Genomic DNA, 15,855 nt, shown 5'->3' on the forward strand with positions numbered 1-15,855 from the left:
TCTGTTATCCTCTCCATCATCAAGCAGTTACAATTCGTATTTGCAATGAAAGATCTTGGCAATCTTGGGTATTTTCTTGGTATGCAGGCTCACCGTGATGATCAAGGTCTATATATTCGCCAATCTAAGTACATCATTGATTTGTTACACAAATCATCTATGGCTGGGGCTAAACCATACTCTGCACCTTCTATTTCTGGTTCCAAAGTATCAACTACAGCAGGTGATCCCTTATCTGAATCAGATGCTGCAACATATCGTCAAGTTATGGGAGCTTTGCAGTATTGTACTATTACAAGGCCAGATATTGCGTATTCAGTTAACCAACTGTGTCAATTTATGCATTCCCTAACGTCTTTGCATTGGTTTGCTGCCAAGAGAGTGTTGAGATATCTCAAAGGCAGTGTTGATCATGACCTATTTTATCGTAGAGGTTCTCTTAACTTAGAAGCCTTTTGTGATTCTGATTGGGTTGGGGATCCGGATAGTAGACGATCCACCATGGGTTTTGGTATTTTTCTTAGGCCATGTCTTGTTTAGTGGTGTGCCAAGAAACAACCCGTTATTGCTCGTTCCAGCACAGAAGCGGAATATCGAGCTATGGCATTTACTATAGCTGAGGTTTATTGGATTCGAATGTTACTTAAAGATCTACGTCTTACATTGACAATTCCGCCTATTCTTCAAGGAGCAGCACAGTGGGGGAAGGAGAATGAGGAAAATTTGGAGAAAAATTAGTAGAATGAGTTATCCATGCTAGTTTTGAATTTTATTTTTATTTTTAATAAAAAGGTGACTGACATGATGTGGTTGACTGGATCACGCCACGTCAAACTCGTTGGATAGAATTATGGTATGTGACACTTCTTGTTTAGAAGTGACTGAACCATTTCCTTGTGGCCAAAAAATTAAAACTTGAAGGGTTGACTTGGTAATGGGTTGGCTTAAACATTGCATTCCGCTTTTAAAAAAAAATTGGTAGTCACATATCCATTTAATGAATTCGATCAACTTCTTTGAAGGTGGGGACCGATTTATTTATTTTCGCTTACCTTATATATATAATAAGGTATAGTTTAGTTATTAGGATTAAGTTATCATATGCCATAGTTTAATTATTAGGATTAAGTTATCATATGCCATAGTTTAATTATTGAACTTTATCGTCCCTAAGGAGTTGTTCAATCAAGTGGGAACCATACCTGATGAAGTGGAGGTTACTAGTTTGAATCCCCCTTCCCCTATCTTTTGCGGACATGTCAAAAAAAAAAAAAAAATTGATTAAACTTTATATCTTTTTATACAAGATTGACTTTTACCATTACTTATCACAATAGCAACTTTTGTGCGATCTTGACAGAAATCAAGGGTTTTGTGCCCACTATTCAGAGGTCAACACATTAGCTTGGTACAAAAAAATCATGTGAGTAAAACACAGGATTAAATCCCAACACAGCCACTGAGCCACCGCCTACCACCGCCACCTGCATCTCTTAGTCTCACCCACTGCCCACGCCAAGACGCCACCTCCCAACCGAACCCCGCTGCCATGCCGGATCTCACACTCTCTCTCTTACCGTAGATCTAATCCCACCACACCCACCAAAGATGCAAGCATAGCCCAGCCATGCCGTGATCTTTGAGAATCATCGCTTAGAACTACCCGAGAGAGAGAGCCTAAGAGAGAGGGAGAGAGATACTAGCTTAGGCGGCGGGGTTTAGCGGGCGGCAACAATGTCTGGCATGGGTGGTGGTGATTGTGTGAGGAGGGGTTTTTTTTTTTTTTTTTTTTTTTTTTTCTAAGAATAAAAAAATGGTGGGTTAAATCATGTGTTTTCTTAACATGTGTTTCTTTGTTTTGTTTCAAGCTAATGTGTCAGCTTCTGAATGATAGACATAAAAGCCTTGGTTTGTGCCAAAATCGCATTGAAGTTATTCCCTACTCATCACATTGAAAGAGTATAAAGAAAAAGAGTTCTTAATATATCTAAGGGCTTATTTGAGATTGTCTTTAAAGAGCTTAAAAAGTATTTTTAGTACCTAAAAAGTTGTGCCAAACAAAAGCTGACATGTTTCTTTCTTAAAAACTTTCAAATATATATATATTTGACTTTTTTTACTCTAAAAATGGGCAAAAAACACTTTAGACTTAAAACTATATTTCTTAAACACAATCGTAATATATACTTTAAATCGACCAAATTCAATTAGCTTAGACCTTCTTTTTTAATTTTTTTTTTAATTTTTAATTTTTAATTTTACTACTTTATGTTTATCTCCCTCAATAACTTATTAGTTTCTACCATGTCAAAGCTAGAAATATGCGAGAAACATGTCGTACGAACTCTCATGGTCGACAAAGGTAAAGCGATTGCACCAGGTCGAAGAAATTCATGATAGCTGGGGCTTTTCTATGAAAAGCGACTTCCATATAGCCACTCAAAACTCTAAATCAAAAGCTATTATATATCTTTTACTTTTCTGTTTCCTTTTCCCTTTTTTATTTTTATTTATTTTTTAATTTAATTTATCACATGTAAGTAAGCTTGTCCTTTTTGAAAAAAAAAAAAAAAAAAAATTCCTCAATTTCTTTTGATAAATGATAGAATTTATTTATTTTTTAATCATCTCTATAGTAAATGAATAAATTTACTATTAATTTTGTGTGGAGTTCACATGAGTCTACAAATTTAATGATTAATCTATTAAATTTGTAGAATAAAATTTCATCTTCACTGTAACTTAAATTACAACATACATGTTATTAAAACTAGAGCATCGAAGCTAGATCCCACTTTATCACACCAATTTTCATAATCTTTTAAGTGGTTTTTAAAATTATTATTAAATTTGTGATAAAATTTTATTAAATTTTAATTTAATGATAATATTGAGAGAATAAAATGAGAGCAGACCTTGCAAATCAATGGCGTTTACGTCATAGGACCTACACAATTTACGGAACATCACTTTTATTTAGCGTATCTTTTTCTTTTTTTACTCTTTTACTCTTTTACTTTTTATTCTTATTCTTTTTCTTTTTGTCTCTATCTAATTAACAATTTCACCTTAAAGCTACAAGCTAGTTCTTGCTTTTCCTTAAAGGGCTATTTCCGGATAACGTCTCAATAAAGCATAAGTTATTATATGTCATAGCTAGTTTAAATATTGATCTTTATCATCTTCTTTTAAACTCATAAATTTGGCATATGATAGTGAATTGATTAATTTGTTGAAAAACTGCATTGATCAAGTAATTTCATAAAGAAAATTCATATGAATCTTTCGTTACCTATACACCACTTCAAGGTTATAACTTATAACATGCAAAATTTGAAGCAGACAATACATTCTAGGAATCAAAATCACATGATTATCATATTTCAAGTATTTGAGAATAGAATTATGTACATAGCTTTACGCTAATGAGACTTTCATCATGAACTTATCCATGTCGGTGATTTCATGCATATCATCATGCGTTTCTTTCTTTTCTTTTTTTTATTACTTCCAATTGGAATTGTGCACACTTTCCAATTGGCATTTCAATTGAAATTAAGATTATCTTTTGATAATGAATTTTATTGAAAAATATTCAATTAGTTATATTTAAAGAGTATTTTTGTCTACTAAAAAATAAAAAGACAAAAATTAAAGAAATTTAATAGTTCCTTGCAAAAAGAATTTAGCTTAATAAGTGTTGAAAAAGGAATCTACAGCACGTGTTAGTAAATTTCTCAATAGTCCAAAATTGAACTTTATTCTCTCTCATTCTCATTAAAAAAAGAAAAAAAAAAAGGTAAAATTAAATCTCCACGTTAGCTTCAGCCAGAATGCAAAGGGCAGCAAATGAAGGCACTTCCAGAATCCAAGAAAGAATTCCAGATACCCTAACCTAACGACTATAAAAAAAGGTCACAGCCAAGCCAATAGACGGCACTAACTGGACTGAATCCAATTTAGCATTGAAAGACCAAAAATGGCAGAAACAAAGGTAAGCCTGAAGCTTTTGATAGAGCAGAAGAGCCAACGAGTACTGTTTGCTGAAGCAGACAAGTCATTTGTTGATTTACTCTTCAGCATTTTCACTCTGCCGTTGGGAACTGTGACAAGGCTCCTACGAAAGCAAAACATGGCAGGCTGCTTGCGTAGCCTGTACAAGAGCATTGAGAATCTGAGTGATATTTACATTCAGCCGGACCAAGACAAAAACTTTCTGCTAAGCCCAAAAGTAGCCAATATTTCTGGTGCTGAAGTCCCTCTCCTCTTGGCAAGCGTTGAGCAGTCGGGCACAGACAGGAAAATTTATGGGTGTGGTGGCTACAACAGCTGTCAGTACGTGGCTAATGACCCGAGAGCAATTTGTCCTTCGTGCAGGAATCAAATGGCCACCGAGCAAAGTTATGTAGATTACCCACCGAAGGATACTAACGCATCCTCCTCTAGTGAGGGGGGTTACGTGAAAGGGGTGATCACATACATGGTGATGGATGATCTGGAGGTGAAGCCTATGTCAACCATCTCTTCTATCTCTTTACTTACCAAGTTTAATGTCAGGGACCTTGGAGCAGTTGAGGAGAAAGTGGTGGATTTGGGCATGCATGAGGTATATAAATAAAGCAGTTTTCCCTTTCTTTCTCTGCATTACAACTATATATATATATATATATCAAATGCTTCTTTTACTTCCTGTTATCTAATGCCTCTTCTGCTGAAGTTTTTTTTTTTTTTGTTGAACATTGAACAAATTTTGTTTTGGGTAGTTTTTGGCTTTAATAGTGGGCGGTTTCTGCAGGGTCGCTTTTTTTTTTTTTTTATTACCCATGATGACTATATTGTTACTTTGTGTGGTTGGTTGTTAGGTTCTGAGTTTGCTGGAAGCTTCTTTGCAATCCAAGACTGTTCTGACCGATATCTTTCTTCGAAACAATATTGACAAGGAGGAGAAGATTGTTCTGACCCATGTCATCCTTCAAAATGATACCGACAAGGACGAGTGATTCAGGTTGTGGGCAAAAAGATCCAAATGAAGTTACTGTTGCTTCTAATTACTCTTTAATTTCAAGATGCAAGAACTCTATGTAATAATTGGTTCAAAAGGTGTTAATTGTGAGATTGGTATTTTGGCGTTTTTGTTGCAACAATGTTTCTCAAGTTCTGTTATATGAACTTGTATGTTTCATGTTAATCAAATCTGGTTTGAAGGTATGATTTTTATTTGTTTCATGTTAATAATTAAACTTCTGCAAAATTATAACCTTGTACTATTGCTAATAGTAACAATTACAATCGTTTAATTTATTATTCCACTCGTATTGATTGATTGCATTAGTCAGATTCCAAATTAGATTTAAAGATACAAAAATGAGAAATATGGTGGGTTATTGAAAAAGTTAAATAAAAGCTATTAGTACGTGACTATTAGGTCGTCCCGATCACACACGCTCTCATTGACCCACAACACAAAACTTGCTAAATTGCTTGGTTGTTTGTGTGTTTTAATGATTTGGTGTCAGAATGTGATTAAGTGGAAGCAAATGCTAAGCCTCATTCATGATGTTGGGTTTTATTTTATTTTTTTCGTGGGCAAGATGTTGAGTTGTAAGCACATTTATGTCGATTGTTGTTGCAATGGTTTTGTTGTCCACTTGTTTTCTAGTGTTTTTTTTTTCTACACAAACTAGAGAATCGGTTACTTGTTTAGTTATTTGTTAAAGAAAAAAAATTTGACATCTAAGTAAGTTTGTATATTTTTCATATAACTTGTGCACAAACGTCTGTCAACTAACAAGAAGAATAAGTTAAATTAGTTACGTGAGATAAAATAATTTATTGAGAAAAAATAATATTGTTTTATTAATTCAGCCCATGAATCTTTGTCAAACTGCTATGCTTTATTATTATTATTATTATTTTTTTTCAAGCGTTGAATAAAAGAAAATGTGCAAATCTTATTTCTAATACAAACAGGACTACTAAAATATTAAAGGAACACAAAGATGATGAAAGAGAAGAAAAAATATCAATTAGACAATATCAGGAAACAAATTGAGATGTACGGTTGTTGTGTAAAAAAATAGAAGATTACAATTAATAAATATATACTATATTAATATCAATTTACACTTCTGTTTATAGTAAAGTGAAATATTTTAAAGAAAATGATTAATATATATGTGATGATGTGAGTATGCAGATTTGTTTGAGTTATAGAATAGTTTTATGAAAAAGAGATTATTTATTTATTTATTTTAAGAAAGATATGTTTAAGAGGTTTATGAAAGCTGTTTTCAAAGATATGTCACAAACAAAACAAAACACACTGCCGCACCAGATTTGACTAAAATGGAACATATAAAGCAACTCCTAATTAGCAATTTCAAAGATAATATTTTAGAAAAATAATCCCACAGGGTTCTTGCACCTAGCTAGAAATTAGAAGACCAATACAATGCAATACACGCTTCTTTTCATTTTCCTGGCAGTTAACGATCTGGATTGGTTCGAAGGAGGACATCAGTCAGAACCGTCTTTGATTGCAGAGAAGCTTTGAACAAGTTCAAACCCTAGCAACACACCAGACAAAGGAGCAAACTAGTTATTATACTGAATGATTAGAGTGGCATTAAAGTAATATTCCACTACTCTCCTCTATTATTTATTTATTTATTTTTAAAAAAATACACTTTATTTCTCCGAAGTATCACTATTTTGACATTTATACCTTAAAAGTTTATAAACTAACACTAGAACCCACAAACTACGTAACCATGCCATCTAGTAACCTACATTAATTTTTTCTGCCTTTTTGGAGGAAACTTATGTCATGTGCGTCACACATGACATTTTCACCCCAAAATGTCATGGAGTAAAGTATATTTCCCCTAAATTTTGTGGGGGGCTAATGACGCCAACTCATCTTTACACCTAATAAAAAAAATTAAAAAGTAACAAAAAAATAAAGGAAAATAAACTTAGAAAAATGGTGGCTATAGTTAGCTAGACCACAAGCCCAACTACCCTTGAAGACGTTTATGGACGGCCCCCAAAAATTCTCAAGTGGTGGTTATGCCACCCACAAAATGTTAGGGGATGACTGAGCCACCCCAAAAACTCCTATAGAGTAGCTAGGCCACAAGCAGAGGTTAGGAAGTGGCCCAAACCACTAAAAAAAAGAGCTTTAAGGTGGCAGGACCCCACCCCAAGGTGGAGGCGAAGGGAGGCTCTCCGCCACATTTATTTTTTATGGTTTATATATATATGGTTTTCCACTTGTTCTATTCAGTTTATATTTTATTTTTTTATTATGATATTGAAAAGATCGGCGGAGGTTGAGCGGCGGCGCAGATGAGAGAAGAGTCGTACGAGAGAGAGGAAGAGAGACGAGAGAGAGGGAGAGAGGTGAGACAGTAGAGAAAGAGAGGCGAGACTGAGAGAAGAGAGGAGAAGGGGGAAAAAAAAAAGAGGCAGGGGGAGGCAGTTGGACTCTGGAGAAAAGTAGGGTTTTTTTTTTTTTTTTTTTTTTTTTTTTTTTAATTTTAATTTTAATTTTAATTTTTTATAATTTGATTAATGCGGGTCGGGTCGGGTCGGGTATCCGAGGAAAAACAATTTGTTATAACCCGTAACCTGCCCCACCCCGCCCCGCCCGGGTTTGGGAAAAAACCACCTGTACCCGCGAAAAATAACTTAAAATTCGGCTTTTGCGGGGCGGGTCGGGGCGGTTTGGCGGGTCGGGCGGGTTTTTGCTCACCCCTGACTGACATACCTAACATGGCAGCAACAAAAGTAAGTGAAAAACCTAAATACGACTCCAAACGACACCTATTCGAATTGTCTAGGTATTTCACAAAGAGTATGCGGATAAGATCTAACCTAATAGATAATATTCAACCAAACACAGATATGTAATGAACATTCAAGAACACAAATATTTGGTTACGAAGAGGAAACCATTTAGAAAACTCTCTAAATGTAAAACCTCTACGGGGCAGCCAAACCCAGGAAATCAATTCACTATAAGAAGAATAAGGAATACAAGAAGGATTACAAAACCTTTGCAATTGATACTTCCTTGCACACGACAAGCGACCCACTTGACTTCTACCGCAATAGCCCTTTCCAGAACATCTGGCACAATTCTTCTATATGATTTTCTTTTACAGGAACCTTCCTATAGACTTCTTAATCGTAGATTTATCAAATGAATAACTAAAACTCAAAGAAATTCAATTTAACGCTCACCACATATGATCTCTCTTAGCACAGCCTCCAACGAACTTTCTGGGGTGAAAATTCGTGCCTCTCTCTTCGATAATGATGTATATATATCAGTACATCAAACTCTAGACCTGGACCCACTAAAAATACGTTTTTGGGTATAATAGGTACGGGGTGTCCAGATAGGTTAATGGGTTGTTCGGACAGGGCCTTGCGAAGCAAAAATAGAGTTTCTAGAAAGCCTGTCCGGACAACCTAGCACCGTTTTCGAACATGGCCTGCAGTGGGGAGAAAACAACATTTTAGAAATGCTGTCCAGCCTTGATCAATAGCTCCGAACGATGGGCGTTTGTGGTCCGATTGAGCTGAAATTTTGCAGGGACGTTCATGACATATGAATCTACATTATGTACGGTGGAGATTGGATTCTGAACATTCTATATAAGTGTTTGAGCCCGTAAACAGTAGCCTCTACATTTTGGAACTGAATTAAGCCAACATAAGAACTAACAGTAAGTCTCAAGCTTATCATAGACAAGAAGAGGCAAAGGGTGATCTTTGCTGAAGCAGACAAAGAATTTGTTGATTTCATATTAAGCATTTTCACTTTGCCTTTCGGGGTTGTCACAAGGCTTCTGAAAGAGGGAGGCAGCATGGCAGGCAGCTTGCCAAGCCTCTACCAGAGCATTGAGAATCTGAGTGTTACTTACATCCAACCAAACAAAGACAAATGCTTTGTTCTAGATAGGAGTGGGCAGATTAACCGGTTATCGATTACCAAATTTAATCGAACCGATAGTAACCATAACCGATAGTTATCGGTTAAAAATTTTATACCGATAAGCTTATCGGTCGGTAATAGGTCGATTAATAATTTGTTATTGAAAAACCGATATGACCGATAAGCTATTTTAATTTTTAATGTCGTTTTGGTTGAAACCAAAACAACGTCGTTTTGGTTGAAACCAAAACGTCGTTTTGGTTGAAATCAAAACAACGTCGTTTTGGTTGAACTATACTGTCTATAGAGAAGTAAGTTATTACTTCTTAGGTTTTCAACTTTTCACTTTTCGTGCTTTTCCAGTTTTCCCCAATTTCCCAAAGGACCCAAACCCGCACGCAGCACTGTAGTAGCCAGCAGGTCTCCCTCCGTCAATCCCGCAGCAGAAGCGCCGCAAGAAGGTCTCGCATCGCAGTAGAAGCGTCATAAGCCCGCAGCAGCGCCGCTCCCTCCTTCGATCCCCAGCAGCATCGCTCCCTTCGTCGATCCCGCAGCAACACTGCATCTCCGTCCTCTACCTCGAGTCCCTCTACAGTACCTACACCGTCGATCTTCTCTTGCAGAGTCGCATCGCAGGCCAGTAATTTTCTGGGTTAATTGTTTTTTTCTTGTTTCATGAATGAAGTGGCTGGTTGAATTCTTGTTTCTCATGATGATTCGTTTCCCATTTCTAAGGATTTACATCAACACCTTCATGTGCATTTCAAGATCTTGTTTTTCAGAGTTTCAATCGAGTGAAAATGAATTTTGTAAATTGAAAGATCTGATATTATTGTTGTTTGTTGGTAGCTTTTCCCATGTTGGGAGAAATTACGTTATATATGGCCTTGGTCTGTTTTCAATTTCACCTTATTCTAGTAATTATATATAGCTAGTTAGAGTTTCACTTTTCACTTGTTGTTGCAGTACTCTTTGGAGCTTATACTCTTATATGCTTCTAATACATCATTGATACTAATAATATTAGAGATGCATTATGCTTCCAGTTGTTCTATTCGAAAACACCAATTCACAAAATGGGTCTGAATCTGATTCCCATCTAGTTTTTTGAACTTTTCATATACTGTGTTTTTTAATAAGTAATTTTTCACATTGTATGAGTTTTAAAAATATTGAATGCAAACTATTTTTATTTTTATTGTAGTTTAGATGGATGCATACACACCTACATTAGCTACTTCTTCTTGTCCCATAGATGATAAAGAATTAGAAACATATGATGATGAATCTGATGAGTTTGAAACAGATAATTTAAAAAGCATTGACAAAGGTGCCTTGAGATTTGATTTACAATGGTTGTGCCTTTATTGTATTGCTAGTTTACATTCCCATTCATGAAAAAAAGGCTTCCCCAAATTAAAGAATTATCGTCTTGTTTGGAGAAAATTAACCGTCCCTTGCAGCAAAATGTGTCGCAAACTACAATTGGCGTCTTCAATTGCTTGAAGTAGTTATTAGGGAAAAATATAATTTAGCTTTCAAAATTACCTGCAATTTTCGTTTTAATCCCATAATGTTTATAAAGTGATAAAGTAGCCCCTCAAATTACTAAATAGTTACAATTTGGCCAGTCTGTTAGTCATTATCGTAAAATAGGATGAAAAATTAAAATTACGTCGTTTTGGTAAGGTTAAGTTACTAAATTGCCCTTTTGGGAAACAAAATTAATTTAAAAAATGCCCCCAAAATGACGTCGTTTTGAGAGAAAAAAAAAAAAAAAAACGGGTGGTTTCCGGCTACCCCATAGGCCTTGGGGGTGGCCGGGCAGCCACCCCTAGGCCTGTTGGGGTGGCTGGAAACCACCGACTTTTTTTTTTCCGCAAAACAACGTCGTTTTGGGGGACATTTTTTAAATTGATTTTTTTTTTCTTTTCAAAATGGCATTTTAGTAACTTAACCTTGCCAAAACGACATATTTTTTATTTTTCCATCCTATTTGACGGTAATGACTAACGGAGTGGTCAAATTACAATTGTTTGGTAGTTTGAGGGGCTACCTTATTACTTTTTGAACATTAAGGGACTAAAATGAAAATAACTGGTAATTTTGAGAGCTAAATTATATTTTTCCCTAGTTATTACTACTCATAAATCTCTCACTAATTTGTGCCAAAACAAAGTTGAAAGGATTTTCCATTGAGGAAATCAACAGTCCCATTGCAGCAAATGGACGGTTGATTTGACTGTTCCAAGTCCGAAGGTTCATGGAATGGTGACTGCAAACCAAGAGTGAATTCCATTCCGTACAGCCAAAAGACTATAAAAAGGGTAACAGCCAAGACAATTAGGGCACTTACTGGACGGAATCCTCTTTAATTAGCATTCACATACCTAAAATGGCAGCAAAAGAGGTAAGCCTGAAGCTTTTCATAGACAAGGGAAGCCAACCACGGGTGCTCTATGCTGAAGCAGAAAAGGAATTTGTTGATTTCCTCTTTAGCATTTTCACTCTGCCGGTAGGAGTTGTCTTTCGGCTTCTGAAAGAGGGTAACGTCACGGTAGGCAGTTTGCAAAGCCTTTACCGGAGCATTGAAAATATGAGTGTTACTCACATCCAACCATACAAAGACAAAAGCTTCCTGTTAGAACCCAAAGTATTCATGCCCGGTGCTAAACCCCCCACTCTCCTATTGCCAAACGTTGCCTCAACATTCCGTCGATTGTATAAGTGTTCGAGTTTGAGTCCGAGCGCATACAGTAGTTGTTTGAGTTATGTGGCTGATAACAATAACACAATTTGTGGTTCGTGCGGAACTAGACGGAACTTGTTAGCAACGATCATAGACTCCCCAAGCGCTTTCTCCACTAGTGAGGAAGGTTACGTGAGAGGGACGGTTACATACATGGTGACGGATGATCTGGATGTAAAGGTCTTGTCCACCACCTCTCTTGTCACTCTGCTTTCCCAGTTTAATGTCAATGATATAAGGGAAATTGAGGAGAGAGTGGTCGTTGTTGGCATGGATGAGGTATATTATTTTTGCTGTCTGTTTTGTTTATTATTTTTGGTAAACTTTGAACAACAAAGTCCTTAAATTTAAGGGTATCATTACATATTATAACACTATTGTTTTCTTTATTTATCTGGTTTGATTGTAGGGTGTGAAATTGCTCCATGCTTCTTTGCAATCAAAAACTGTTTTGACTGACATCTTCCTTCTGGCGAAGATCATTCGAACTGAGGTCTCAGTTAAGAATGAGGAGACATGTTAAAATATGATTCACTTTCTGTATCGGAATATGAGTAAATCAAGGGTTTGATTGTTGTGAAGGAATCATGAAATAATAGCAAGTTAATTAGCAACTATGGCAATGTCGAAAATCAGTGTGCTTAATTACTAGGTGTAACTGCTCTGTCGTTGGATTTGTTCATCTAGGATAATATACAAGTGATTGTTAATTTATGTTTGTTCATTTAGTTGCAGTCATGTAGTAAACTTCTGTTATTTTATAAACTGATATTGCTGATGAAAATAATTCGTAGTATAGTTGACTTTTCAAGGGATCAGTTGTTAATTTATAGTGGCATTTGAATGGGTTCAGATAACCTCAACCTTATTTAGAGTTTTAGATTTACGATTTAAAAATAACCATTTTATAATGGATGATTTGCAAAAAACATGATTTTAAAAACGCTGTTTTGTTTGGCAAAACAGCAGTTTGACATTTAAACCTCAGTTTAACTTTTAAAATTGTGAATTGTCAAAAAAATACTTCATTTTAAATGCGATTTGAAAATGCAGTTTTTCTGCTTTTTCTAATTGCATTTTTTTTTTTTTTTTAAAACACAATCCTAAATAATTTATTTTCTTTGATTTAGTTTAAAATTGCACTTTTTGACTATGAAATTGCAACCCCAAATGCACCGCTGTACTTTTTAGATGAATATATGTGATCCGTAATTTGCCTTTGTTCATCCGCTTCCTTTCACCTCAGAGACGTGCATTCAAAAGGATTTAATTTTCATTGAGAAAATCAACAGTCCCTTGCAGCAAAATATTTATTCGACTGTTCCAAATTTCCAATTCACAAACTCCAATTGGGTTTTTAATTGCTTCAAGTACTAATAAATCCATCGAGAAAATCAACAGTTCCATATTGCAGAAGAATCTTTATTCGACTGTTCCAAGTCCCAATGGTTCATGAATTGTGACAGCCAATGCGAAGGGTAAAACAGAATGCACTTCAATTCCAAGAGTGAATTCCATACAGCCATAATACTATAAAAAGGGTAAAAGGCAAGCCATCGAACATGGCTGCAACAAACGTAAGGCTGAAGCTTTTCATAGACAAAAAGAAGCAACGGGTACTTTTCGCCGAAGCAGACAACAAATTTGTTGATTTCCTACTTAGCATTTTCACTCTGCCCGTTGGAGTTGTCACCAGACTTCTCAAAGATGGAGGAGGCGTGGTAGGCTGCTTGCCAAGCCTCTACCAGAGCATTAAAAATCTTAGTGTTACATACATCAGGTCAGACAAAAACAAACTTTTTCTGCTGGAACCCAAACTAATCATGCCTGGTGCTGAGCTCCCTCTCCTATTGCCAAACGTTGGCTCAACATTTTCTCAACTTTATAGGTGTCCGACTCCGAACACAGGCAGCAATTGTTTGAGTGTCGTGGCTGTTGATGTTGGCACGATTTGTCCTTCATGCAAATCAAAGATGGACCGGAACGTAAAATGCGTGGACCCAACAAGCGCAACCAGGGCTGCTTCCTCCGCTAGTGAGGAAGGTTACGTGATAGGGACGGTTGCATACATGGTGATGGATGATCTGGAGTTGAAGCCATCTTCCTCCAGCTTTCTTGTCACTCTGCTTACCAAGTTCAATGTCAAGGAATAAGGATGTTGGGGATATTGAAGAGAAAGTGGTCGATCTGGGCATGGATGAGGTTTGATTTGGCAATTAACACTTGTTTTCTGTGCATTACAACTTCCAAATGCTTCTTTTACCAAATGATTACATATTTTAACTACCTTCTTTTATGTGGTTTGATGGTGGGGTGTGAATTTACTCGAGGCTTCTTTGCGATCCAAGACTGTTTTGACTGATGTCTTTCTTCTAGCAGAAATCATTAAAACTGAGGAGTCGATTGAGAACGTGCAGACAAAGATCATTAAAACAGATGAGTCAATTAAGAACGATGGATATATGTGGAATTTGAAATAATGATGTAAATTCCGTATCAGAATTGTGTAAATCCAAGGGAATGATTGCGTACCTACGTAGAATACAAGTGATTGCAAATTTTTGGTGTTCATTTAGTTGCAGTCATGTCAACTTCGGTTAATTATAAACTGATATTACTGATGAAGATCAACCTGACCCTTATTAAAATGGAACCATTACTCTTAAATTAGAGTTGTTAATTCAAATGAATATGTTATAACAATTTCTGTATATTCAATGTACTCCATGGATAGAAAAATACAGTAGATTAAAAATACACTTACTTGAGTAGATGAGTCCCATAAGAGTTTTCTATTTTCCTAAATTGCTTAAAGTAGTTGTTGTTACTACTCATGAATGATAAATCTCCCATTAATTTGTGGGCAAATTAAACTGGGGATTTTCCATTGAGAAAATTAACAAATCCCATTGTAGCAAAATGTGTATTTGACTGGGATCAGGATCCCGGCAATACTGCCAAAATTGTCCATCAATTTTTTCTCAAATCTTGGCCATTCAATATCATCCAACAGCCACCAATCTGCCACGTGTCCCACTAAAGATAAATAATAAAATATTATTTATTTTAAAAAAAATATAAAAGAAAATATTAAAATTAAAAATTAAAAAAACTGGGGTGGCTTCGGGCACCCCCTAGGGCCATGGGGGTGCCCGAAGCCACCCCTAGGGGCTTGTTGGGGGTGGCCGAAGGCAACCCCATTGCCCTAAGGGCTGGTTCGGCCACCCCAGGGGCCAATAAGGACGAGGGATATGTGGAAATTTGATTATTTTCAGTATTAGAAAGAGAAAATCAAGGGATTGATTGTTTTGAATGAATAATGAGATTATAGCAATCAAGGCAATGTCAAAAATCAGTTTGTTTAATTACTAGTTGCAAGAGCTGTTTCGATTGTAACTTTTTGGTGTTCACTTACTTGCTGTACGTCATGTAAGCTTCTACTAATTATAATCTGGTATTGGTGTTGAAGATAATTCCTAGGATGGATTTCCTGTCAAGTGTGGTTAACATGGCAAAATTTGATTGGGCTCAGATCAACCTGACCATTATTGAATGGTTAGTAGCGCTTAATATCAGTCATGTTAGAATTGTTAATACAAATGTTTTTTTTTTTTTTTTGAATGAGGAAAAAGAATTACAAGGGAGGGTCCTTGCCATTCTTGATCTAAATGGAAAAAAGAATAGGGGACCCCATGCCCTGTGGGAATGCTTCCAAATAGGGGACCCCGAATGACCATTTAGCTAAAGCATGTACTGTATAATTAGCATATCGAGAAATTTTCAAAGTATTTCCAACTTTGAAAAGAGGATAAAGTTAAACTAATATCTGAAATACAATTAGCAAAGGACCAAAAATAAAAAAGAGGCGGATTGTTCACAACCAAAATCACTAGAAGAGGATCTCCTTCCAAAGATAGGCATTCAAAGCTCAAAGAGGTAGCTAACTGAACAGCCAAGATGGCTATGTTATATCAGTTTATGCATATTTAATGTACTGTATGGAAGAAAAATGCAGTAAAATAATTTTTTTAAAGTGATTCTAATCTTTTAATCAATATGAGCATCAAATTGTTGGAGATTCTAATATTTTCTCACATTTTAGCTTGGCATGACGGAAATAAGTGATTCCTAGTTACCACAAAAGTAATTCGAAATTAAGAACCAA

The 15,855-nt window shown here is 35.9% G+C and overlaps 2 protein-coding genes and 1 pseudogene across 2 annotated transcripts; all 3 read left to right on the forward strand.

Annotated features, from left to right (window-relative positions):
* Positions 1–3,931: 3,931 nt before the first annotated feature.
* Positions 3,932–5,202, forward strand: LOC148585099 (uncharacterized). The gene is made up of 2 exons (XM_088517817.1): positions 3,932–4,606; positions 4,863–5,202. Exons 1-2 carry the CDS (start codon positions 3,980–3,982, stop codon positions 4,998–5,000), a joined length of 765 nt encoding a protein of 254 aa, XP_088373943.1. The 5' UTR covers positions 3,932–3,979; the 3' UTR covers positions 5,001–5,202.
* Positions 5,203–11,336: 6,134 nt separating this feature from the next.
* On the forward strand, positions 11,337–12,213 carry LOC148585100 (uncharacterized). Its single transcript, XM_088517701.1, has 2 exons — positions 11,337–11,969; positions 12,100–12,213. Exons 1-2 carry the CDS (start codon positions 11,337–11,339, stop codon positions 12,211–12,213), a joined length of 747 nt encoding a protein of 248 aa, XP_088373827.1.
* Positions 12,214–13,252: 1,039 nt separating this feature from the next.
* LOC148585101 (uncharacterized) lies at positions 13,253–14,170 on the forward strand (annotated as a pseudogene).
* Positions 14,171–15,855: the final 1,685 nt, after the last annotated feature.

The sequence above is a fragment of the Corylus avellana genome, chromosome 6 (genome assembly GCF_965113065.1).
Source record: "Corylus avellana chromosome 6, dhCorAvel1.hap1.2, whole genome shotgun sequence".
NCBI classification, from domain to species: domain Eukaryota; kingdom Viridiplantae; phylum Streptophyta; class Magnoliopsida; order Fagales; family Betulaceae; genus Corylus; species Corylus avellana.